The sequence below is a fragment of the Anopheles bellator genome, chromosome 1 (genome assembly GCF_943735745.2).
Source record: "Anopheles bellator chromosome 1, idAnoBellAS_SP24_06.2, whole genome shotgun sequence".
Classification (NCBI taxonomy): Eukaryota; Metazoa; Arthropoda; class Insecta; order Diptera; family Culicidae; genus Anopheles; species Anopheles bellator.
Genome location: NC_071285.1, coordinates 18,201,818 through 18,224,284, shown reverse-complemented (window position 1 = coordinate 18,224,284; position 22,467 = coordinate 18,201,818). Strand labels below are relative to the sequence as shown.

Genomic DNA, 22,467 nt, shown 5'->3' with positions numbered 1-22,467 from the left:
CTGCTCCTTCTGGTTTGAGCCGTAATCTACTCCTCGCGTTCTCAACAACCGCTTTCCCAAGTACTCAATTGAGATCAATAAGGAATGGGATTGCTTGATGGTTAATTCTAAATACTTCTACATCGAACGTCTTTATAGAATTTCGGAATGTCGATCGTCTAAGTACAGATAAGCCTGTCCAGGAGCCCATTTATCTATCGACGCTTCTTTTTGTCCTGCTTGCGGCTTCGGTGGTACGGTCTTCTCGGAGTGTTCTGTGGCGACGAGTGTTCCGAACTGGAATCCTCACTATCGTTGTTCTGTTCCGACGAAATAAGGTTTACTTTTTAGGGTGTACTCTCCCAAAAGGCTAGCCTTCGTACCGCCCTCACCTTGGGGGACCAGTTGCCAGAATCCCCGGTAAAGCTGGTGGAATCTGGCAGCACAATGCATGCGGCAAGACAAACCATCTGAAAAATGGCCCCAACGTACAGGCCGTACCGAATAACCGTCCCGAAGAAATCTTCTTCGGCAATGTTCACTAAAGTTGCACTCATATTGCACTATCACTGAGGAGATAGGTTCCAAATCGAAGTTGTTTTGTTTAGATTGCGTCTCAGACTGCTGGGATTTAAGAAATATTGATCGAAAATGCGTGCCCTACAATTTTCTGACAGCTTTTTGACAGCAGGTTTTTGACAGCAGACAGCAAGTTTTGCTTTGATCGTGAACGAGCGTGAGGTCATTTTCGTATTCGTAATCTTTCTACATTCCCAGCGTCGTGCAGAATGGCCGATCCCAAATTCCAATACCTGCCGTACATCGTAAGTGCTCCTACGTGGCAAACTTACTTTAGCTAACAAATGTAATCCCGTTGCTTGCGTAGGCCCACGATCAGCCGGATGTGTACGAAACGGCGGACGTAAACGAGGCGGAAACTTCGGATTACGATGAGGAGGAACCGCTAAACGATGCCATCGAACGGTTGCACCTTTCGACGAAGGATTCCATTGGCAAGTTCAAGGGAAAGTACCTTACGGGCGATGTGGACTTTTCGGACGGTATCGGTCGCAAGAATCGGCTCGGATACGATGCGCGAAGCCTCGATTACGAGCTGGCTGGCGAAGGGGAGCATGAAACACCGCTGCAACGGTGCCACCGGCTAAAGTGCGAGATGAACGAGCTGATGGAGGAAATCGAAGCATCGCGGTCGGACACTCGGCGTACGGCGGAAGAGAAGGCTTCGTACGAAACGGTGTTTGGGGTCGTAAGCACCGCGAAGAAAGTGCTCGACAGCTTGAAACTGGAGCAGGTCATTGGGTCGGAAGCAGTATCCGGAGGAAGTGAAGCCGAGGCCAACAAGTTGATTGCACAAATCGAGGAATACAAAAAGACGGGAACGGTGACCAGTACCGATCCGAAGGTGGTTGCCACCGAACTGAAATACTCGGCTCGCGTGGCCCAACTTGAGCATCGGCTGCACCAACTAGAGGTGGCGGTCGGTGCCAAACCGGAACGTATCAGCCGGCTGGCTGGAACAACCGGCACCGGAAATCTCATCGAAGCGGTACAGAACATCTCCGCCAAGGCTGCGCTGTTGCAGCCTTCACAGTTGGACACGATCGAGACGAGATTAAACAACTTACTCCAGCAGATGAACACCATTCAGGAGAAATCGAACGCCGCCGGACAGGATCCTAATCGGGAACAGAAGGTAAGGAGATCGCTGCCACAAAAAAAATGGTTTAGCTTGACCGTTCGCTATCGATTGACAGATTCTGGAACTGTACGAAATTGCGAAAGGGGCAGAACCGATCGTTCAGATTCTTCCCGATATGCTGCACCGCATGCAAACCCTGGAATCGTTGCACAAATACGGTAAGTGTCGGCGTTTCTCTCTTGTCCACGATTGATAATATCACAAAATATACCCCTTTCAGCAACCAACTTCAGCAAGTTGTTCGCCGAACTCGAAACGACCCAAGTATCCATCCTCAACGGTGTGGCCGTTAATAAAACGTTGCTCACGGGTGTCCAGGAAGCGTTCGCGCAGAATCTGGAGAATGTTAACAAGGAGGTGAAGAAACTGGAGGATCGTATGAGCAAACTTCAGGCAACAATCAAATAGAAATGCTTTCCACACTCACTGGGTCAGACAGTGGCCGCTTAAGCTTTGGGTCCCCGATGCATGCCGCTTATAGTGTAGTTCATCCTCGGGAGAAGTTATATTTATTCAAAAGAAAATTCTTAATTTCTAATCGCAATGAGTAACCATAAGATATTCGGATTAAATTGCTACCCGTAACCTACCGCTTTGATCGTGTTTACTTTTGATTCGTCAGCTAATGATTACACCATTTAAACTCCATTTGACAATATCCGCTCCAGGATAGAAAGAGTTTTCTCCCATTTTATTAAAGCTATGTCACTACCTCGACGTCTTTCGGGCTACCACGCACTTTGGGACCAGTAGGGTTATACCATTACACTTGGTGTTTTCATTTTTGATGGCGCCTGATTGAGCACTTACCGGTCCTGCTAATTACTTTTCCAAACGCAACAACCGTTAACATAAATTGGAACTAAAAGGCCGGAGCCACCTTTTGACAACGGTTTCGTGTGACCACCACCGGAAAACATGATTACTGAGGATTATTGATTGAACTTAACGGCAATGTTGTTGGCGCGCTTATGCATACAGTCCAGTATATCCTCGGCCAGCTCCTCGACCGTGGTGAAGCGGCACTTCTGGAAGTTGTAGATATCGCAGAGGAAGCCGATCGTTTCCTCCTTGAAGTACTTACACACCACCTTGAGGGTTTCGTTTGGCCCGAAGAAACCCCACACCATCAGCGGGGACAGTTGCTCGGTGATGCAGTAAAAGTGCGACATAAAGCCATTCGGGAACTTGAGCAGACGCTTCTTGGCTTTCAGCACTGACCATACGGCCGTCGTAAGGGCCGACTCTTTGAAGCTGTTCGACAGGAACCGATTGTTGATCACCGCCAGTACACTGTTGGGCGGTGAGTCGAGATCGCGGAAAGCGTCCAGGATGATGAAGTCCAAAACCACATCGTAGAACGTCATTGCTTTTACGTTACGCGACTCCAGCTCCAGCTCGATGTCCACCCAGTTGTTGGCGTTCTGCAGAAACTCAAGCATCGCTTCGTACGCCACGAGGAAATCTTTCGGATCCTTGTCTCCCAAACTAAGCAGATCGGTCAAGATTTGTCGCCCCGTATCCGCTACCCAGCGGCTGTTTTTGGTATCCTGTTTTGTAAAAAAGCAAGTGTGATAAATTTCCATTTTGGGGCAGGATCCTCGGCAGTGCGTACCTTAAAAAGAAGCTGGAAAGCTAAGCGAATGCAGTGAAGCTTCGCCAGGTACTCGGTGTCCGATGCACAACCGACCATGTCGGTTCGTAGAGTGCGACACGGAATCTGTCTTTCGTCGATAATTTCGAGTGCACTCGAATAAAGCGGATAGCGCTCGATGTCGGAGAATGTTTCCGCGTAATCTTCAAACTCGCGCAAGTCGGCCACCTGATCGAGGGCAGAAGCGAAACTTTCCGCCGAATCAAAGTTAGGATCCGAGCTCGATCGGTGCCCATTGCTCAACATTCCCAGGCCCATTCCATTGCTCATGATGGCCTTCTTCCGGTCCTCGTCCCGGTAGAGCACGGACCGTTCGTCGAGAAACAGCAGTTCGCCCTGCTCCTGCAAGGTGTAGGCCGCATCGAGCAAACTATGTAGTTCCCGGCAAAACTCTTCCTGATCGCCGTTCAACCGTCCCGGTAGTCCCGTTTCATCTCGTTCGGTCAAAGCATCCTCCCAATAGCTTATTACGTTCTCGAGCGCCTCCATGCCCATTACTCCGAGCTGCTGCGGTGTCAGGGGAGACGCGTTACCGAGAAGCACTATCGAACCTGGTGCAGCGCCGGATGCTGTTCCGGCGGCCACGATAGACCCGGAGGCAAGGGACATACGATCGGAAATGGCATGCACGGATCCGCTTGGACTGTAGGACCGTGCTGATACCTTAGAACCTGCCACCGATACAATGTCGTTCGGACTTCGCACACTGTTTCTCGGTCGCCGACTGCATGGTTTGCGTATCCGGCGCTGTGGTGGCAGTGGAGTTCTCCGACGACCGAGATATGCTGCTAGTGCCCCCAGCAATGCCACTCCAGCCGATACGGAAAGAATGATCATCTGCGGAAAACGGGAAAGTTCGGTTGATTAGTGGAGCTGCAGCTTGGTACACATTAGAGGTCATTAGAGTCAGTCAAACCTTTTGCGAGGTGAGGGCGTTCAATGTAAAAAACTTCGAAACGCTCATCTTGATGCTTTTGAGGTTCCTGTACTGGTCCTCACTCGAGTATTTGATCGATTACGGTCCACGAAAGTTCACGATTTCTCTACTGGTTACTCTTCGTTTGTCCACATGGTCGTAAGGTGATTCAATGGGTTTTTGGAAATCGCCTCCGAGGACTATTGCCAATTACTAAAACTCATAGAAACAAAACGACATCACACATAAAAACGAAACAACGTACAGCGAAATGTACACAAAAACGAGCGCGAGCACTTTCTCCTACAGCTTTCTCCTTCACATTACGCCATTACTACCAATGGGTTTGAGGGTCCGCGGGGATCGTCAACACAACCGGCAGGACATTCGATGTGTTCTCACGTGAGAATTCACTTTTAGCCACTCTTTCCAGAAGAGTGCGTCCAAGTGGTTTTGGGGGCACGGACAGAGCTGTGGCCACCAAAGGAGGCCACCGAGGCGGCAGTCTGTCGTTTACGTCACTTGTCTGTCGGTAAGCGGGCGGATTGGCCCACTTTTTGTCCGCCTGTGTTTACGTCCCGAACGCTTGTTTTGTATGATCTTCGTTTTACTCAGAAGCTCGATTGTATGTTTATTATTGACCATCTGACATTTCGTCATCATCATCGACATAGTCGACATAGTCGACATAGTCATGCGTCAGTGCTGTCAAATCGAGATTGTTTTGTTTGCACCGAAGAAAAGAAAAGCCATCTTTCTATCTTGTGCGGTGAAAAGTTTTACGAAATCTCCGCCATCGAACGTTTCGTTGCGACGCAGTGAATGACCGGAATCAGGGCGAATTACTCGCGGGAAAGGGGTTAAAGTGACAAACTCGCAGCGGACAGTGAAACTCAATATGGGACGCACCAAGCGTGGCGGAACGCTAGTTGGCGCGGCGAACAAATTGGCCGAAATGCTGCTGGAGGAGTCGTCGGACAGTTTAAGTCGAAGCAGCGATGGTGGTGTAAGATCGACCTCCGTAACACCGGTGCAAGAAGTGTTGGTCGGTCGGGGCCGTGGCCGCGGGCGTGGAAGAGGTGTGGGCCGAGGTCGTGGTCGGGGAAGAGGGAGAGGCAGGGTTACCGTGGTGGAAACGCCGGCAGCCGGTGTCGAGGTGCTGGAAGAGGTCCGCACGATCGACCCGGATACATCCGGAGCTGTTGAAGACCGAGAAGAGGAGGTCGAGATTATCGAAATATTGGACGAAGAGTCGTTAGAATGCGGAGAGGGGGTCTTCATTGAAGCAGAGGAGGACAGGAACACCGCAGAAGTGTCCTCCTATTCGGATGAAGCAGAGCGTTCCGCGGCTGTAGCGAATGAGATGATGCTCACGATGGAAGGGGCCGACGAAGAAACCGTTCTGCCGCTAGAGGGTGATGGTGGAGCAACCAGAAAATCGAAACGGCAAGTAAAGGTTACAAACAAATTTCGTGACTATGTAGTCGATGCTCCGCTGCCAATGTCTCAGGTAATATTAGCGTTCGTAGTTTCTAAGTGACCAGACACCAATGCTATAATTGACTTTCTTTCCCCTAGCCCATGCGTACGTACGCGAGCAACAGATCACCCAAAGGAATGGCGTTGAGTGTGGGACAGATGGCCAGCACTAGCAAACAGATTACACCCTGCTGGAACGTACCCATAGGATCGACAAGGGGCAGAAAAAAACGGTCTACAATTAGCACCATCTTGGACATAGCGGGAGTTGATCCGAGCGATGAAACGATACAACTTCCCTGTCCGGAGGAACGCGACAACTCTTTGATTACGCTCAGGTTCGACGGTACCATGTTTGGGGATGACGACAGTCTGTCCTGCACCCCCGCTAGTCCAATCTGTAGTCAGCTGGAAGCGTATGAATCTTCTTCTATAGCTACCTCGAAACCCACCAGCTCCGGGCGGGGTCGAAAATCACGTGGTGGTGGTACAACTGGGGCCACAATCACTGTTCCCGAACGTCCTGCCGGTTCCACGTTCATTCGTAGATCATACAAAACAACAAATGTCTCGAACGTCACACAGGAGGACTCGTCGTTTCCGGAGGAACGATCAAAGGCACGACGGAACCTGCCGAGTTCAGGACCGGACTGCGTTGGAAGTGATGGTGCGGAAGACGTCGACATCATAGTTCTGCAAGCCGATGAGATAATAACGGATTCCCCGGTCGCGGAGACATTCGCTGGCGTGGGCACAACGAAATGGAGAGGTAGAGGAGGTCGTGGCAGTCGCGGTGGACGAGGAGGACGGGGAAGTCGTGGTGGTCGGGGCTCGCGAGGAGGCCGTGGTTCCCGTGGAGGAGCCAGAGCTCTCTTGGCCCAGCCTGACAGCGACGTGCGCAAGCGACGGAGCAAAGTGAGTGCGGGCGAGAAAGAAGAGTCTCGGACTGAACTGGAGGTTTCCTGTGAAATGGTGGAAATCCTTCCGCACACGGATTCAGTGGTCGAAGAAGTAGTTGTGGACGATGAGACGAAGGTTGTAGAGATTGAGAAGGAAGAGATTGTGGAGGTACCGGATGATGTGCAAAAAATGGTGGAAATACTGACCGGCAAATGTAAAGAGAATTCATCCGCTGAATTATCGTCAATTCCGGTTATTCACGAACCTTCGGTGGCAAACCAACAGAAGGACGAACAATCAACGGAGCCTACTCCTATGACGGGTGAAACGGTCACCACCGGCAATGTGGATGAACAGAAAGGCCGCAAAGATACGTCTCCTGTCGTAGAGATCCCTCAGAGTGCTGCTGTCGTTGCTACTGAAGAACTCATTGAGCATTCTTGCAACCCACCGGAAAAACCAGAGCTGCAATCCCCACCAGACGAAGTACATGAAGTCGTAAGTGACCAGAAGGAATTTATTAAAACACCAACCAAATCGGTTTCATCTAAAACAGAAGAAACTTTACCCAAAATCGAAATAATTAAAAAGGATCGACAGTATCAGCTAGACAAATCTGTCGACATTCCTACAAAAAAATCTCACAAGGAACGATCATCGAAAGATGATCGTTCTGCATCTAAGGACAAACATAGATCTGAAAGATCTTCACGGGATGATCGCAAGAAGGAAAAGAAGCGTCACGACGATGATGGTGTCCGCAAACGCACGGAAGCGAAGGATCGTTACACCGAAAAGCACAGACTGCACAGTGAACATCGAGAGAGCGCATCGCAAACGGGCGATCTACGGAAACTAAGCACCGACCGATCTTCAGAGATCGGTGCCGAACAGGACCGCACTAAAAAGAAACAGGAAAAAGAAAAGAAGTCATCCGAGGGCGGAGTAGAAAAAAGCCCCGCTGCTGTAGTATCAACGAACATTGAAAATCGCAGGCGATCGGTGATGTTACCGGTCCGCCAGGATAAACCGAAAAAGTCCTTCGATACAGAACTGCAAGCCCTGGAGATGAAACCTATTCCGCGCAAAACTACCGACGAATCGCGCCGCCGCGAGACGAAAGAACAGGAAGATTCGACGTCCTCTTCAACGTCTTCTTCGCACCACCGGAAGGACAGTCATCACAAGCACGGCAAAAGTAGCAAGCACGGCAGTTCCAAGCCCGATTCGGGGTCGATCCGGCTGTCCGAGTCGCTTGGAGGTTACGGACACAAGTCGCGCCGTTCCAAGGAGGAGGAGGACAAACGACGTAGCTGGGAGAGTTCGAAAACAAAAAAGAGCACTTCCGGAGACTTGCCAAAGGGCGAACATCAGCGCGATGGGTTAGCGGTGGTGAAAAAGCCTAAATCGAAAGATAAAAGAGAATCGGAAAAACCTGAAGATGTAAATCCTTCCAGGGAACCAGCCTCGCCTGTGCATCGCGTTGAACCTGTGCGGTCTATGGAAGTGGCTCCGAGTGTTTCGGTAGAATGGCACGAGAAGAAACCGACCGTGACACCCGCCCCGGAAACGATGGCAGAGAGTGTCGTGCATATTACTCCAGAGGAACAACCCACCCCGGATGTACACAAACCATCACCGGATGCACCAAAAATTGTAACAAAAGCCTCACTGAAAATGTACAAAATAGAGGATGACTGCCAGCCAATGGATGTTTCAGTGTTACTGCCCATGGATCAAGGTGATGGTCCTATTTCACCCCCGGCAGAACAGGTGAAGGTCGAACAACCGGATGTCGTAACGATAGAGGTTGCTGTACCGGAACCAGCGTGGCAGGAACCAGCAATAAAACCGGAATTGGAAGATATAAAAACCATACTTCCGAAGCCGAATGAGGATGATGGAACGTTTAGCGAGACCGAAACGATTCATTCGGAGCGCAGCTCGGACTACGGGTTGGAACTCTCGGATGGCGAAGGCACACTCAGCGGTCTTCCTTCGGAGGATGACTCTGGGCTTCGGAGCGACTTCAGCACACCTTGTGACCTCTCATCAGGTGATGAAGCGGAGCCGGTGATCGTCTCGGGGGTTCAGGACAAAATCGGAACAGGGAGTGGACAGGATCCCCACTCGCAGCGTGTCGACTTGGTCCGTTTGATCGAAAGTTACACCGATGATGGTGTGATTCGTCGCTCGACACGCATCAAAACGATCAGCTCACAGAAGCAGCGCACCAGTGGGCATGGGCTGGTGCGGGACAAAGATCGATTGCTGAAGAAGACCAACGTCTCCGTAGGCATCGATTCGAAGGTGCTAAGAGATGCGATCACCGGAAACTTCAATGTGACCATTGCGGGAACTTCCCAAGAGGCTCTGTCGTATGGAGAGCAAGCAGGGGCAGCAAGTGGTACAGCGGCCCATCAAACAGGAGCCGGGGCGGTGTCCGCCAGCGGCGCCAATTGGGCCGTACCAACGAACGAGGGCGAAAGCGTCAACATTGAACTGTCGGAGGAGTATCTGCGCGACATGGAAGAAAAACTGAGCCGGTTTGAGACGATCCGTGAAAATATCTACCACTGCGATCGGATCGTCAGCCGCGAGGCGAAGAAGATGACGTGCGATTGCTTCCTGACGCACGAAGAGTTCGAGCGGGGCGAGCACGGTTGTGGGGAAGATTGTCTAAATCGGTTGCTGATGATCGAGTGCGGATCCCGCTGTGTCGTCGGAGATCGGTGTACGAATCGACGGTTCCAACGGCAGGACTATGCGCACTGTCAGGTGTTCCGGACGGAGAAGAAAGGTTTCGGCATTCAGGCCAGTGCACCGATCGTGCCGGGAGAGTTTATTATGGAGTACGTTGGTGAGGTGGTGAACGGGGCGCAGTTCGATGGGCGAGCAGAGGCTTACTCGCGCGAAAAGAACAAACACTACTACTTCATGGCGCTCCGAAGCGATGGCATTATCGATGCAACGACGAAAGGCAACATTTCGCGATTCATTAACCACTCGTGCGATCCGAACGCGGAGACCCAGAAGTGGACCGTGAACGGTGAGCTGCGGATCGGGTTTTTCAGCACCAAGTTCATCCTGCCGGGCGAGGAGATCACGTTCGACTATCAGTTCCAGCGGTATGGGCGGAAGGCGCAGAAATGTTACTGTGAGGCGGAGAACTGTCGCGGTTGGATCGGGGCCAAACCGAGCGGTGAAGGCGATTCCGACTTTGATGAGGAGGACGAAGAAGACGACGAAGAGGATGGTGAGGAGGAAGAGGATAGCGAGGATGACAAGGAAACTGGTCAAAAGGATCGTGAGATACCCGTTGGCCAGGAACCATCAATAGGAACGTCGAAGGCGATCGCCGATGATCGCGTAGTCTCTCCGGAGGAGGAGAAAGCTTCCATAGAACAGGCCACTGTCTCCGCGACCACGGTGGTTTTGGTAAAGCGAAAGAAAACTCGTAGGCGTCGCGCAGCGGCACGGCAAAAACGCCACATTGAGCTGCACGAAGACGCTGACCTGGAGGAGGAAATCAACATGCTGCTGAAGACAGGACTGAAGAATCAGGCCCACACGCTGAAGCTGTCCAGATTGATGGTGCGTGCGAAGGACATAAAATCACGAAGCCGCCTACTGACGTTACTGCAGAGTGGTGAACTGGCCTGCCGTCGGCTCTTCCTCGACTATCACGGGCTCCGGTTGTTGTACGGTTGGATCTGCGAACCGGCGGAAGCTATCGAGGACCTCAAGTTCCGCATCCAGATTCTGGACACGCTCGATCGCTTACCGATTCCGAACAAAACCATGCTGAAGGACAGCAAAATTTTGCACACGATCGAAAAGTGGTCCCGTCCGGAGAAGGGGAAGCACGCGGCTCCTAGCGTGGCACCACCACCACCGGCACCACCGGTAGCCTTAGCAGCAGAATCATCGAACCTCGGGCAGGACGCGGTCGAAAAGGGGGAAAAAGAAATATCAAGGACGAGTTCCCCGAGTGACAGCAACGGTGCCGGGAGCGATAGTAGCAACGCGAGCCAACGTGCAGACGGGCAGCAACAATCGCGAACGAAGGAGGTTCTGGGCAGTGTGGACGTGCTGAAAAATATGCCGGAACTGTTGAAGCTGGCCGATCTGGGCAAGCTGAAGGAAATTATCAGTACCTGCGACAAGGAAGTTGAGAATAAGGAGAAGGCAGCTGCTGCCGCTGCTGCAGCGGCCACGAGAGCAAAGGCGGATCTCTCTACCACCAGTGGTCTACTGTCGGACATTCAAATCCCGGAACCGGAGGATGAGAACGCTCCTGAGGAGCAGCGGCTTCTGACACAGATTCGTATACTGTCCTGCAAGCTTCTGATCAGCTGGACCAACCTGAAGGAGGTGTTCCGAATTCCGAAGAAGGAGCGTATCGAGCAAATGAAGGAACACGAACGGGAAGCGGACATGCGGTACCATTCGCTGGGGCTACTGGAAACCGAGCACGACGACAAGCATCAGCATCGGCATCGGGATGGTGGGCGCAGTTGGGACCGGTCAAGGGAACCGAAGCGACGCCGTTCGCTCGACGATCGCAGCGAAGTGCCGTACGGTGCCAGCAAACTGAAGAGGCCACCGTTTGTGCCGCCCCACGGTAGCACGCTGTATCCACCGGTGAAGCAAGACAATCTGTCGAAACAGGAGCGCCGCCAGCTGTTCGAGATGAAGGTAGCGCACGAGGAGGCGGAACGGCGCAAGAAGGAAATGTGGATGATGCACGAAAACGCCTGCTTCCGATTCGGTCTCAATCCGCATCTGACCGCTCCGATGGACATTCCGGTGCGAATGAATCCGGCCACCGGCGAGTACTTTTCTGAGGATGATCGGTTGCTTCCGACGCCACCGAGTCACGCGTACTTTAAAATTCAACCACCACCGCTGTCGACAAACCCGGAAGATTACGAGCTTCCGGCAACACTGAAGTTGCCGGCGTACTGGCGCTTTGCGATAGACGATCGCGGCCGGTTATATTACTACCACGTCAAGGATCGCATTCCGCAGTGGGAACCACCGAAGAAGGCGGGCAAAGCGGTTGGTGCGTTTGCCGACGAAGACATTTCGATGAGTTCCGATTCGAGTACGACCGATACGTGTGATTCGAGTGAGGAGGAGCTGACACAGCAGCTGGAGCAGCTCCTGAAGAAAAAACGCAAGCAACAATCCAGCTTCAACCTGGGTAAGCTACACGTGACAATGGTTGCGCGAATGTTAGTTAACATGTTTGGTGTAATCTGCAGATGATGTCTTGGCGAAACCGGACGACATGAACGACGATATGTCGAAGACGGCTCCGAAACAAGAATCTGGTGATGGGTCACCCCAGATGCTGACATTGGAGGAGATCTTTGGCGAATCATCAGCAACCACGGCGGCTACCATCGACGAAGCGGCTGCTCAACAATTGCTGCTGAGACGGAAACGAAAGCACAGCCTAAAGTTGGTTCAAGCCCGGATCATTAGCGTAAGCATGGCGAACCACAATGGACACCAGAGCGTGCCTTAATGTGGTTTGTGTTCCGTTTCTTTCCTTTTCCATAGCCCCGCACCGAAGAGGACAAACAGTACGGTCAGATGGAGATGAAGCGCTACAAGGAGACGAAGGAAAAGTTGCGCAAACGCAAGGAGGAAGCAAAACGGCTGCGAGCCCGCAGTATGTTCGACAAAACGTTGGCGGACGGCCCATTCGGTGGCCCACTCGATAAGCCGTCCCTTTCGACCATCGTCACCGGCGGCTCGGATGGGGCACCCGGCGGTGGCAATGGCGGTGTCGGTGGCGTTGGTGGTGTCGGTGGTGGTGATAATTCACTGATCGACGATGATCTTGTCGTGTCGCACAAGATCGTCGAAGACAAGTGCATCGTCGACGAGTTGGACATATTGACGAAAAAGAAAAAAATATCGCCGTACGAGGAGTGGAAGAAGGTGCAACAGCGGTTGGGCAAGAAGCGAAAGCAGACTGAAGATGCGGCAAACGAGCCTGCTGTGCCGGCGGTTACGACAGCTACTGTTGGCTCGCAGGGTGATGCTTCCATGGCCATTGCCTCTTCTTCCTCTTCGACAGCCGCTTTGTCCGCAAAGCTGCCGAAGCGTAAAAAATCCAGCAAAGGAGATATCAACAGTGAGGAGGCTCGAAAGATCAAGGAAAAGTTCCGGGTCGAGATTGCGGGCGTTATCGTGCAGCACCTGAGCGCGTACCGGAAGGAGAGCTGCCAGGTGGGTCGTATTAGCAACACCGAAGACTTTAAACATCTCGCAAGAAAGGTAAGAATGCACTAAAGAAGGAGTTCAATTATCTGCGAAGAGTTCGAAGGAAGAATGCTCACCGTTTTTACCCAATTTTTTCCCACCTCGCACAGTTAACCCACTTCGTTATGCTGAAGGAGCTGAAGCACTGCGACAATACGGTACACGAGCTGGAAGTGACGGATTCGGTGAAGACGAAGGCGCGCGAGTTTATCAAAAAGTATATGGCCAAACACGGGCCAGTGTACGTAAAGGGCGAAAATGAGCCGGACTATTCCAACGTGGCTCTCTGAGAGGAAGCCGGGGGAAAGCCTCCGGAGCCACCGTTGCCCGGTGTGGTCAGCGGCAACAAGAGGCTCTGAATGTGTTTCCCACATTGGACTACAGTGTTTATTCCTTTTTTTCGAGTCCGTTTTTGTTAGCTAACTGCGACTGCTGTTTTGCGTATAACTGAACTATAAAAATACGCATCGATAGGTAATGTGCAACAAAAGAGTAACTTTTACCTTTTAACACAGAAAAAGAATTTTCGATGTAAAGATAGAGAGTGTGTATAATAAATGCGAAAGTCTTAGAGAAAACAAATCAAGAATTTGTGTCTTTTAATAATAAATAACCGTGAACGGATACAATTTCTACGAAAATAACTTTGTTTAAAGTAGGCCCACTTCCAAGCCTATGGGTCGAAGCTAGCCGCGTATCAATGTGCCGGCAGTAGGCCATCATTTTCAAGCTCACGTTCGATCTGGAGCATCCGCATGTTCACTCTGTGTACCGCTTGGAACTCTTTACCGGTCAGGGCCACCGAAACCGCCAGGTTGAAAGCAAGCAACAAAGTGATCGGCATCGTAATAGGCGCCGTAAGCCGACGAAAAAGTTTCAACACCGCTATCGGTTGTTCCGTAATCGACGGCAGGCGGTACGTGAAATGCCTTGTGGCGAACTGAAAATACAGTGGCAAGGAAAACGAATTCGATGGATGAATGGTATGAGCCTCAAGTTTAGCACGATACTGTAAGCACCCGTAGCTCACCATGAACGAAGACAACGGTGCAAGCAATAGTGGATAGGCAACCGAAAAGCCTCCCTGAATGAAGGCTGCTCGCGTTTGTGTGCAAACAGGACACGGCTGCCTGCGTAGGATTACTTCGGGCTGCACGAAGGTAGTGTGGAAAGCGGTGGCCATGATCGCTGGAATCGCAACGGCCGGTAAATAGCTCGACAATCGACCGTAGTTACCGAGCCGGAGAGCCAGCCGGTAGTGGTTGTTAAAGTAGAATCCGGAGACAGCGCTGCATACTCCCAGGATGCTGGCTGTGTAGCGTAGTGGCCATACGTCTCCCTTTTGCTCCCATCCTTTTACGAGCTTGAGAAAATATTGGAGCGCTTCTTCTTCACTCAGCCGCACAGCATCCTGCGGAACTTCGCTTGCCGTTTTATGTACCAGGGCCATGGCTCCTAATCACCGGATGCTCAATACAACATTATGTAAAAAACCAAAACAAATCAACATTCATGTCAAATGACTGTCAAGTAATCAGTTCAGCGGAGAGAATATTTTGTATCGGCACCAAAGTGGAACTTTCTTTTGTTTTACTAAATTAATTCTGTAGTTTGATTTTTCCGCTTTTGCTTGGACACCAGCATTAATTTTCGCAACTACAATCAGTTTTATGCGAGCATTGGTAAAACGACCAAATTTAAAATTCACCAAGCGACCACACCGCCAACTGTTATACGGTGGTGAGGCCTGACGTTTTCGAACAGGCTGGCAACCAGGCTTGCGGCGTTGAAACGTCAATGTTCGCTGTCCCTTACTAATTCTTTTTCCGGTTGGCCATTGACAGCGACGGTGAACACATTTCACTACGTAAGTAATTTCGCCGTAAATTTGGCCGCAAAGTGAAGAAAAATGGACTGAAAATCGACCACAAATGGCAACAGAAGGTGCGCCTGCTGCGGGACGATGGAAGATGCCTGGGAAAAGCTCACTTTGCTGTCGCAAATGCCTAGAAAGTGCACCCGCTGTGTGTCCCGGTGGCTCGTTTGAGCTGTTTGTTGCGCTGTCACATTCTGAAATGCCCTGCGGGAGCGTGCTTCCTGGCTGTGCATTCGATTTATTTCACTTGCAAGGCGGCCAGTGTGTGATATTGTGAACAACGGTTAATCGTTTCTTGCTTGGTTGTACTCCTTCTTGCAGGCCAATATGGGTAAGATTATGAAGTCGGGTAAGGTGGTACTCGTCCTCGGTGGACGGTACGCCGGTCGCAAAGCCATCATCATGAAAACGTTCGACGACGGCACCGCGGACAAGCAGTTCGGCCAAGCGCTGGTTGCCGGCATCGATCGCTATCCGCGTCGAGTATCGCGGCGAATGACCAAGGAGCGTCTGCACAAGCGCTGCAAGATAAAGCCGTTCATCAAGGTAGGCCGTGGGTAACGCAGAAAAGTTGTTCGGTCCGATCGTCTAATGAAATGCGTACTTTCTTTCCCTCCGACAGATGCTCAACTACAACCATCTGATGCCAACGCGTTACAGCGTTCCAGATGTGAGCATTGACAGCAAATATTCCGCTGGAGATCTGAAGGACCCGGTCAAGCGAAAGAAGGTCCGCTACCAGATTCGTGTCAAGTTCGAGGAAAGACACAAGACCGGCAAGAACAAGTGGTTCTTCCAGAAGCTCCGTTTCTAAGCAACACCCCTTCTACAACCTAATGATGCGAGTCGCGGCGGCGGTTATCAACTAAGGAGACGAGGTTTTCGTTCGGTGTGATGGCCGGTTTTGCGGCGTTGGTGACTACTGTGTCCATGTTGGTGAAAAAGGAGGAAGATTGCGCGACCGCTCCGCAAGACGTCGTACCCCGTGCGTCGCGGGAAGCTACGAACTATGGAAATGGAAGAAAATTTTTCTGTTGTGTGTAATCGTGGCGTGCTTGTTTGTTGTACCTCGGGGACAACGTCTTGTGTTACTTTCGCGCGGAGAAACCCACACCAGCGACAAGCAGTAATCAGCGGCCAGCAGCGGAAGAACAGCCTACATCAACCGTTCTTTGACGGTTAACACGAGTGAGTTCACAATAAACTCGTGTTATCTATTGGAAAACGAATCATGCCCGGTGTATACGCATCTTTATAGTCAAGTGGAAAATATGAGAAAACTTACGCCTGCCCTAGGCAATTCCAACCATGTTGGAACTCTTGTATCTCCCTCTCCAAATGTTGCTGCTTCGTGCTAAACAAAATAAGCAGATTAAAAATGGGTTCACAAATCACGCACGGTGGTAATGAGGTTTAATAAGCTCCTCAAACTCGACGCTGTAAACGGACCCAGGTGCTACATTCAGCCGTCCATTTGTAGCACGACATCTTCTAGTCTGTTTACATCTGTTATACTTTGGATGAAATCAATATTAACACGAAGGATTAGTGGGTTATTTTCGTTGAGCCTCCTTTAACTGCACCCACAATCGCTGTTTGTCGTACATTTCTGTAATGTTTTACACTTGCCCGATGTTGTCGCAGCACGAGCGTCGAGTTTTGTAGCAGTAACCCTTGCGGCTTGCGGTACGGTGCGACGCCTCTGCGCCAGCTGTCAGAGTCTTTTCCATTCATTCCCTCGCAGGAGCTTGTTCCGGAACGACAGTGTTTTGAAGCGTGCGTCGTGAATCAACAGTCGCCGTGAATGGTTTTTGAGACAAGAACGGGACCACATAAACAGTGGTGCACGATAATCCATTTGTGCGTAGGATTAGGTGACCAGGCGTTGCGTACTATGGCCGTAATTTTTTTAACGGCAAGCGTGGTTACGACGTAATTTCCGACGATTGCTTACCAGCTGCGGAAGAAGGTAAACAAAAAGAGAATGTCACAATTACTCTTGCACGGTTTGCTTTGTTGTTGTGTGTTGAGTGCTTCTTTTTCGGATTATTGCATAGAAAATCCTGGAAATCGACGCTGCGGAGCTATTTGTTTCGTTGGGTCCGGATCGTTTTCCTCGTATAGAGGACAGTGACCTTTGCAGTGCAGCGTTTCCTACCTAGCAACACCTTAAAGATTCTACGGAAGTGTATAAATAGAATAAGAATACTTTTTACAATCGCGAAGCGGGTGCTAATGCATCGAAAAATACCTCATTAATATGTATTTTATATGGGAAACGATGCGGAACGCCCTGAAAGTATTCAACCCGGTGATGGCGATTGCAATCTGGAGTTTGTGCAGCGTTTAAAAGACCTGTGCACTATCGTATGATCATTGTTGTTGTAGTTCCTGGCTGTGACATAAGACTCTCGGACAGATAAGGAAGATTGCCAACTCACATGTGTGGATCTCATTTAATACGATCTTTGCAAACCAGTTCGAGCAAGAATCTTCCCTCTTTAATCCCTCGAGCCTGCAGTGCATTAGGAAGTGTGAACGATCTTGGGATAGTCATGTTTCCATAAGAATACTGCATGCATGCTCTAAGTAGCTGCCGCTGTGCTTCCGCTCTTCCCCTCGAGTGCCGTGGACGCTATGTTTAAGGTACATCTGCGACCAAGGCTGGAATCGAACGCCCGTCTATTTTAATCTTTCTACCATACGCGGACGTCCTGTGCACATTTGGACCTAAATGCGCTCCACAGCCTTGACTCACCCATTTCTGATCGATCGAAGGCACCAGTGCAACGACGAAGTTGCTATGTGAAGTGCAAACTGTGGAATGATTGGCGGCTACTGGGACATTTTGTTTTCTAAAATTCTTTAATATTTTATTTACATCGGAATGCTAAACTCTCGCTATTCCTGTTCATGAGCATCAATTTTCCTGCCCATGTTTATTCCCGCTAGAGTTCTCCAACTCCGACAGGCTGGCGCGGTCCGATGCCGTCATGCCTCGCTATTTGGCGTGTAAATATCATCGCAGATCACGCTCCGGCGTACACCTACACGGCCGCTTTTGCTTTATCCGGCAACTCGAGGGGACTGCAATACGATGACATCATTGTAATGGCTGCTGCTGGCGGCGATCGCGTAGATCGGCTCGCGGCTTCGAATGCGACGCCGTTTTGTGTTGTGAATTCACAAACCGCCGATTGCACAACAGTTAGCCTATTTTCCACTGAGTGCGTGAGTCCGGTTTTCGGTTATGGCACCACACTACTACAGCTGATCGCGAGCTATTCCAGTCCCACCGTTCTCGGAGCAACATCACGAAAATCCAAAACGGTTCCCTTTGAACGGAGCCGCGACACGATCGCGATGGAACTGTGTTTGTAATATTTACTTTCGTTTCGGTGTTGGACCCCCTTTCAGGGTAGTGCACGAATCAAGCTTGCTGGCCAACCAGGCATAAGACCCCTTCCAATGTTGGTCGAAATCGAAAGAGCAGCGTCGGAAATAGCGTCAGCTAGTTAGGTCGAGGTCGCACGTGAAACGTGTGTGTTGGTGTTGAAGTGCCTTAGTGGCTTCTTCACAACTTCTTCCTTTCACGGTGCTCTACCCCTATGCTGCTTATGCTGCAGCATGCTCTCGGTGTCATTAATACTCCGTTTATTTGTTTTGTTCCCAGTCTATGCCATCGGAGCGCACCGGAGGTTTGGAATTTTGTTTACTTTCCGGTCGTTGGTGGTACGGGTCCGTCATTGGTACTAAGAAAGTTGCCGGCTCGGACAAAAACGCTAGCTTGCCAGGTGACATCATATCCGAGCCCGAGGCCAGAAAGGCAACGCAGTAGTTGAATGAATTGTTTGTTCGTCGCGTTTGTGGTGACACTGGATAATTTCTACATTTTCCTTGCCTTACTCAACAGATAATGACATCATTTGAAGCCATTGGGGGTGGGTCAACATTATGTCCAATTCTATTCTTAACGCGTGATCGCATGGTTCGAAATTGGCATTAAAGTCCAACCAGGAACGAAGAAATTGCAGCACATGATTAGCATGCATCGTTGCTCTTCGTATCCTTTTTCAGGTTTCTTCCAAAAAAGCGTGTATTTGCCAACGAAATCACCCATTTTCTATACATTCAGAGACGGGCAGAGTGAAACGGTTGGCGTATGCAAATTTCTGAAATTCTTCACCGTATATTTCTGCTTTTCGCTTGTCTCGGTTCCTTTTGGAGTAACCCTTCTTTCCTTTGGTATAAACATTCCCTGTTTGGTATAACCTAATGTTGGGCCCCATCTTCTATCCGATGTCCCAAAGATGTAGTCGCTGAATACAGTCCATGATAGAATGTTTGGATTATTTTTAGCATATTCCAGTCACTGAACGCATCACATCTCTCCATCTTTGAGTCTGTCCGTTTTGGTTTCTTGAGACGAACTCCATGATTTCGTTTTTGTTTGTTTGCTTGACTCTGCCACCAGAAGGTTTCGTAAGACAAACGACGCCTCGAATGGAAGTGTACTTCGGGGCACGGCGTTTCCACACATCACGCTAGTAGTAAACTCGCTCCATGATGCTTCCTTTGTGCTAATAGATCTTCTGAGCGTTTATAGAAGCTTCAGCATCTTCCGTTCCGTAAAAATAACAAAACCTTCCCATTTCTATTCCCACAGTAACGCAATCCTAGAGGTGCCACAATTAGCACTTTGGAAGCAGAGTCTGCGAAAACCATTCAACTTTCTTCAAGCGAACCAGCAGACGCCGGAATCTCAGCAAGCATTGACTGAGCAAATCGAATCTTGCAGAGCAATAACTCCGCGGTGCCGACGACGGCGGTGGTGGCGCCAGCATCGCGATGGGAAATCTGCTAGACAAACTGAGCCATGTTTCACAATCGGTACGTGGTCTGAAGCGCAAACGCAGCGACAAAGATGATGGTGAAAGTGGCGACGGTAGCGATCTGTTGGACCAATCACTGACGTCCCCCAAAAGGTAAACCTATTCTCCATGTCCCTAGTGGGTTTGTATTTACTGATAAGAGTTGTTGTCACTGTTTGCAGGAAAAAACTAACCTCTACGGCCAAGTATATCTATCAGGCCCTGTTCAAGGAAGAGCGCAACTCGGACATAACGGTGCACGCACTGGGCAAAATGTGGCACTTGCACAAGGTGTACCTTAGCCAAAGTCCGTACTTTGCCAGCATGTTCAATGGGTCGTGGCGAGAGGCGGACGAGGAGTACGTGCATATTGAAATCATCGATCCTAAGATTACGATCGATTCGCTCTTTTCGGTGTTTGGCTCCCTGTACATGGATGAGGTCGTGCTAGAACCGAAGGATATCGTTTCGACACTGGCTACGGCTACTTTGTTCCAGCTCGATGGTCTGATCGATCGTTGTGCCGAGGTGATGGTTGAAACGACGAATACTGAGGTACGCGTCCCTCTGTACGATCATTCCTTCTTCCATTTAATTAATCAATTATCTTTCTTGCGCACAGACTGCTGTCCTGTATTACAACGCAGCCTGCGAGTACGGCGTGAAGATGGTCAAGCAATACACCTTCGGTTGGCTGCTGGTGAACCTTCTGAGCAATTTTCAGCAGAAAGCGCAAAGACTGCGCTCGGTCAGCGTGGAACTGATGGAGCAGCTGGTGGCAAGTGCTGACCTGTACGTGGTGCAGACCGAATTCTCGCTGTACGCGCTCCTTCGGTACTGGATGCTTTTGAAGCTGTTCCCCAGCGAACCCGCCTCCGATGGGTTGCCGGATCCTGCCCGAGAGCGATATTTTTCCGAGCGGACGAATCCCGTCCCGTTTCTGCACACTCCGGAAGGGGCGCCTTTCGTGCGCGTTTTTCGCGCTCTACGGCTACGCAACCTCCTTAACCATCACGTGGACGTGCGGTTTATCCACGAGGACAACATCATTCCGCCGGACTGGCTCCACAAACCACTGCTCCGGCAGTGGTGTAGTGTGCTAGCGATCGATCAGTCGCTCGATAAGGAAGTCAAGTGTGACGAGCGCACGTTCCTCGAGACCTGTATCCGGTGTGGACGGGTGATTCCCGAGAACATTAGCCAACGGTGGCGCTGGACCGGCTTTCACTATGGGCTCGATCTACTATTGCTGTCCGATACACGCACCCTACGCATCAAACGCCACCATCGGACGGAACACGAGCGACTGCTAAGCCTGCAGGTGAAGCGACAGTTCCTGATACGCGTCTCGTTGGCCGCGCTCAACGAATTGGGTCAAATCAAGCACCAACAGATCACCCCGATTCAGTCCGTCTCGCTCGAGAAGAACGAAGAAACGTTGCTGGCCGTGTTTGACCGCGAGCTTACGTTTCCGCTGCTCGTTTCGGTCAACATGTTGCTGGACTCGCCGCCGGCCAAGCGCGACAACAGTCCTGCCGTGGCAACACCGGACGAGGTGCCGAAACCAACAGAACCACAACAAGCGGTGCCACTACCACCTCCTGCACAAGCAGTGGCCAGTTCTTCCAGTGCCACGGCCCAACACGTGGCCCCACCAACCGAGCAACGGAGCCCGGCTCTACTGTCTCTCGGAAACGCAGGCCCCAGTGGCAGTGCATCGCTGGAACGAATGGCGCTCGTGAACGATTCCTGATTAGAGGTGCTCGAATGGAGGTGCAGACGAGTTGGTAGGAACTGAACCTTGGGCGAACTCGGATACTGTGTCGGTCGCGTAACTGTACCTAGAACGGAACGGTGAATTTTGGAGTGATTCTGCCCAAAATGGCCCTAAACAGAAAGAAAGAGAGAGAGAGAGAGAGAGCGAGAGAGAAGACGGAAGGCGACAAGGAATTTAATATAAACAAATTAGGGTGCCATCCGTGTTTCAAGGGCAAAACAGGAACATTTCCGATGCTGTATCTGTCTTTCCATTTACATCGATCGATACAATTGTATATTTACAAGATTTAGGCTATCCCAGGGAACAGGCGTGAGATGAATTTAGTTGTTTTTATGAGCCGGAGTCATAATTTTCAACCAGCCTGAGAAATATTTACCGCTAGCGATAAGCTACCGGAGCCCATCACGCCATTATGAATTTTTGGTCTTTATTTATTAAGGGGTCTTTACTGGTCGAGAGAGCAGCGGTGCGCAATTTAAATTTGATACAAGAAATCGTAACAAAGCGTTCCAGTCAATCGCTAATGTAACCATTTTCCAAGGCGAGCTTATTGTCGATAAACATTACCAGTGCAGGTCACGGAGCGATAAGAAGTCTCCGTTATCAGCACTGGTTCCAAATAATCGTCTCTAGCGTTAAACACTAGTCGTAAGCCCATGTCCAGGTAAGGACACTACCGTAACGGAGAATTTTCTACCATTAGACGCGTTATTTAAAAAGGGCAGATCCCCGACCTGAAGATGTGGATCCGCAAATAATAAACAATCTGCACGTGTTTTTGGGCTGAACTAGCCTGCGAACTTGTAAACTGGCAAACACTTAAAGGCTGTTATTTTGCTGTTTGAGAAAGAAAAACAACAAGCCAGAAGTGGCTCCGTTTAGTGTTTTCGATTCTTTATTTAGCGATTTTCGCGACACACGCAGTTTTCTTCGCTGCGCTCCATACGGGAGAGTTGAGAACTGACACGTTTATTGGTTACGCTGGTACAACAGTCGCGGCGGCTTTCGGTGTTGGC

General features: G+C 50.4%; 7 protein-coding genes across 8 annotated transcripts; 4 read left to right on the top strand and 3 right to left on the bottom strand.

The window, feature by feature from the left end:
* Nucleotides 1–53: 53 nt before the first annotated feature.
* Nucleotides 54–609, bottom strand: LOC131205233 (protein anon-73B1). 2 transcript variants are annotated; one of them, XM_058197248.1, is made up of 2 exons: nt 363–609; nt 54–299 (listed from the first exon to the last, which is right to left on the bottom strand). In XM_058197248.1, the coding sequence occupies exons 1-2, from the start codon at nt 534–536 to the stop codon at nt 195–197; spliced, it is 279 nt and encodes a 92-aa protein (XP_058053231.1). In that variant the 5' UTR covers nt 537–609; the 3' UTR covers nt 54–194. The 2 variants fall into 2 exon arrangements, with proteins under 2 accessions (XP_058053231.1, XP_058053232.1); XM_058197249.1 differs by having other exon boundaries at nt 372–609.
* Nucleotides 610–719: 110 nt separating this feature from the next.
* LOC131206223 (dynactin subunit 2) lies at nt 720–2,336 on the top strand. Its single transcript, XM_058198688.1, has 4 exons — nt 720–803; nt 866–1,693; nt 1,755–1,857; nt 1,920–2,336. The coding sequence occupies exons 1-4, from the start codon at nt 768–770 to the stop codon at nt 2,105–2,107; spliced, it is 1,155 nt and encodes a 384-aa protein (XP_058054671.1). The 5' UTR covers nt 720–767; the 3' UTR covers nt 2,108–2,336.
* On the bottom strand, nt 2,178–4,859 carry LOC131206222 (mitoguardin). Its single transcript, XM_058198686.1, has 3 exons — nt 4,270–4,859; nt 3,315–4,190; nt 2,178–3,249 (listed from the first exon to the last, which is right to left on the bottom strand). Exons 1-3 carry the CDS (start codon nt 4,315–4,317, stop codon nt 2,632–2,634), a joined length of 1,542 nt encoding a protein of 513 aa, XP_058054669.1. The 5' UTR covers nt 4,318–4,859; the 3' UTR covers nt 2,178–2,631.
* A 308-nt stretch (nt 4,860–5,167) lies between these two features.
* Nucleotides 5,168–13,342, top strand: LOC131215156 (probable histone-lysine N-methyltransferase CG1716). Its single transcript, XM_058209542.1, has 5 exons — nt 5,168–5,779; nt 5,848–11,854; nt 11,916–12,139; nt 12,217–12,939; nt 13,035–13,342. Exons 1-5 carry the CDS (start codon nt 5,168–5,170, stop codon nt 13,212–13,214), a joined length of 7,746 nt encoding a protein of 2,581 aa, XP_058065525.1. The 3' UTR covers nt 13,215–13,342.
* Nucleotides 13,343–13,498: 156 nt separating this feature from the next.
* Nucleotides 13,499–14,383, bottom strand: LOC131216667 (transmembrane protein 126A). The gene is made up of 2 exons (XM_058211219.1): nt 13,955–14,383; nt 13,499–13,864 (listed from the first exon to the last, which is right to left on the bottom strand). The coding sequence occupies exons 1-2, from the start codon at nt 14,372–14,374 to the stop codon at nt 13,622–13,624; spliced, it is 663 nt and encodes a 220-aa protein (XP_058067202.1). The 5' UTR covers nt 14,375–14,383; the 3' UTR covers nt 13,499–13,621.
* Nucleotides 14,384–14,722: 339 nt separating this feature from the next.
* Nucleotides 14,723–16,029, top strand: LOC131206601 (large ribosomal subunit protein eL27). Its single transcript, XM_058199217.1, has 3 exons — nt 14,723–14,791; nt 15,122–15,346; nt 15,423–16,029. Exons 2-3 carry the CDS (start codon nt 15,128–15,130, stop codon nt 15,612–15,614), a joined length of 411 nt encoding a protein of 136 aa, XP_058055200.1. The 5' UTR covers nt 14,723–14,791; nt 15,122–15,127; the 3' UTR covers nt 15,615–16,029.
* A 518-nt stretch (nt 16,030–16,547) lies between these two features.
* LOC131206686 (protein germ cell-less) lies at nt 16,548–22,223 on the top strand. The gene is made up of 4 exons (XM_058199349.1): nt 16,548–16,769; nt 19,467–19,785; nt 19,854–20,226; nt 20,294–22,223. The coding sequence occupies exons 2-4, from the start codon at nt 19,649–19,651 to the stop codon at nt 21,422–21,424; spliced, it is 1,641 nt and encodes a 546-aa protein (XP_058055332.1). The 5' UTR covers nt 16,548–16,769; nt 19,467–19,648; the 3' UTR covers nt 21,425–22,223.
* Nucleotides 22,224–22,467: the final 244 nt, after the last annotated feature.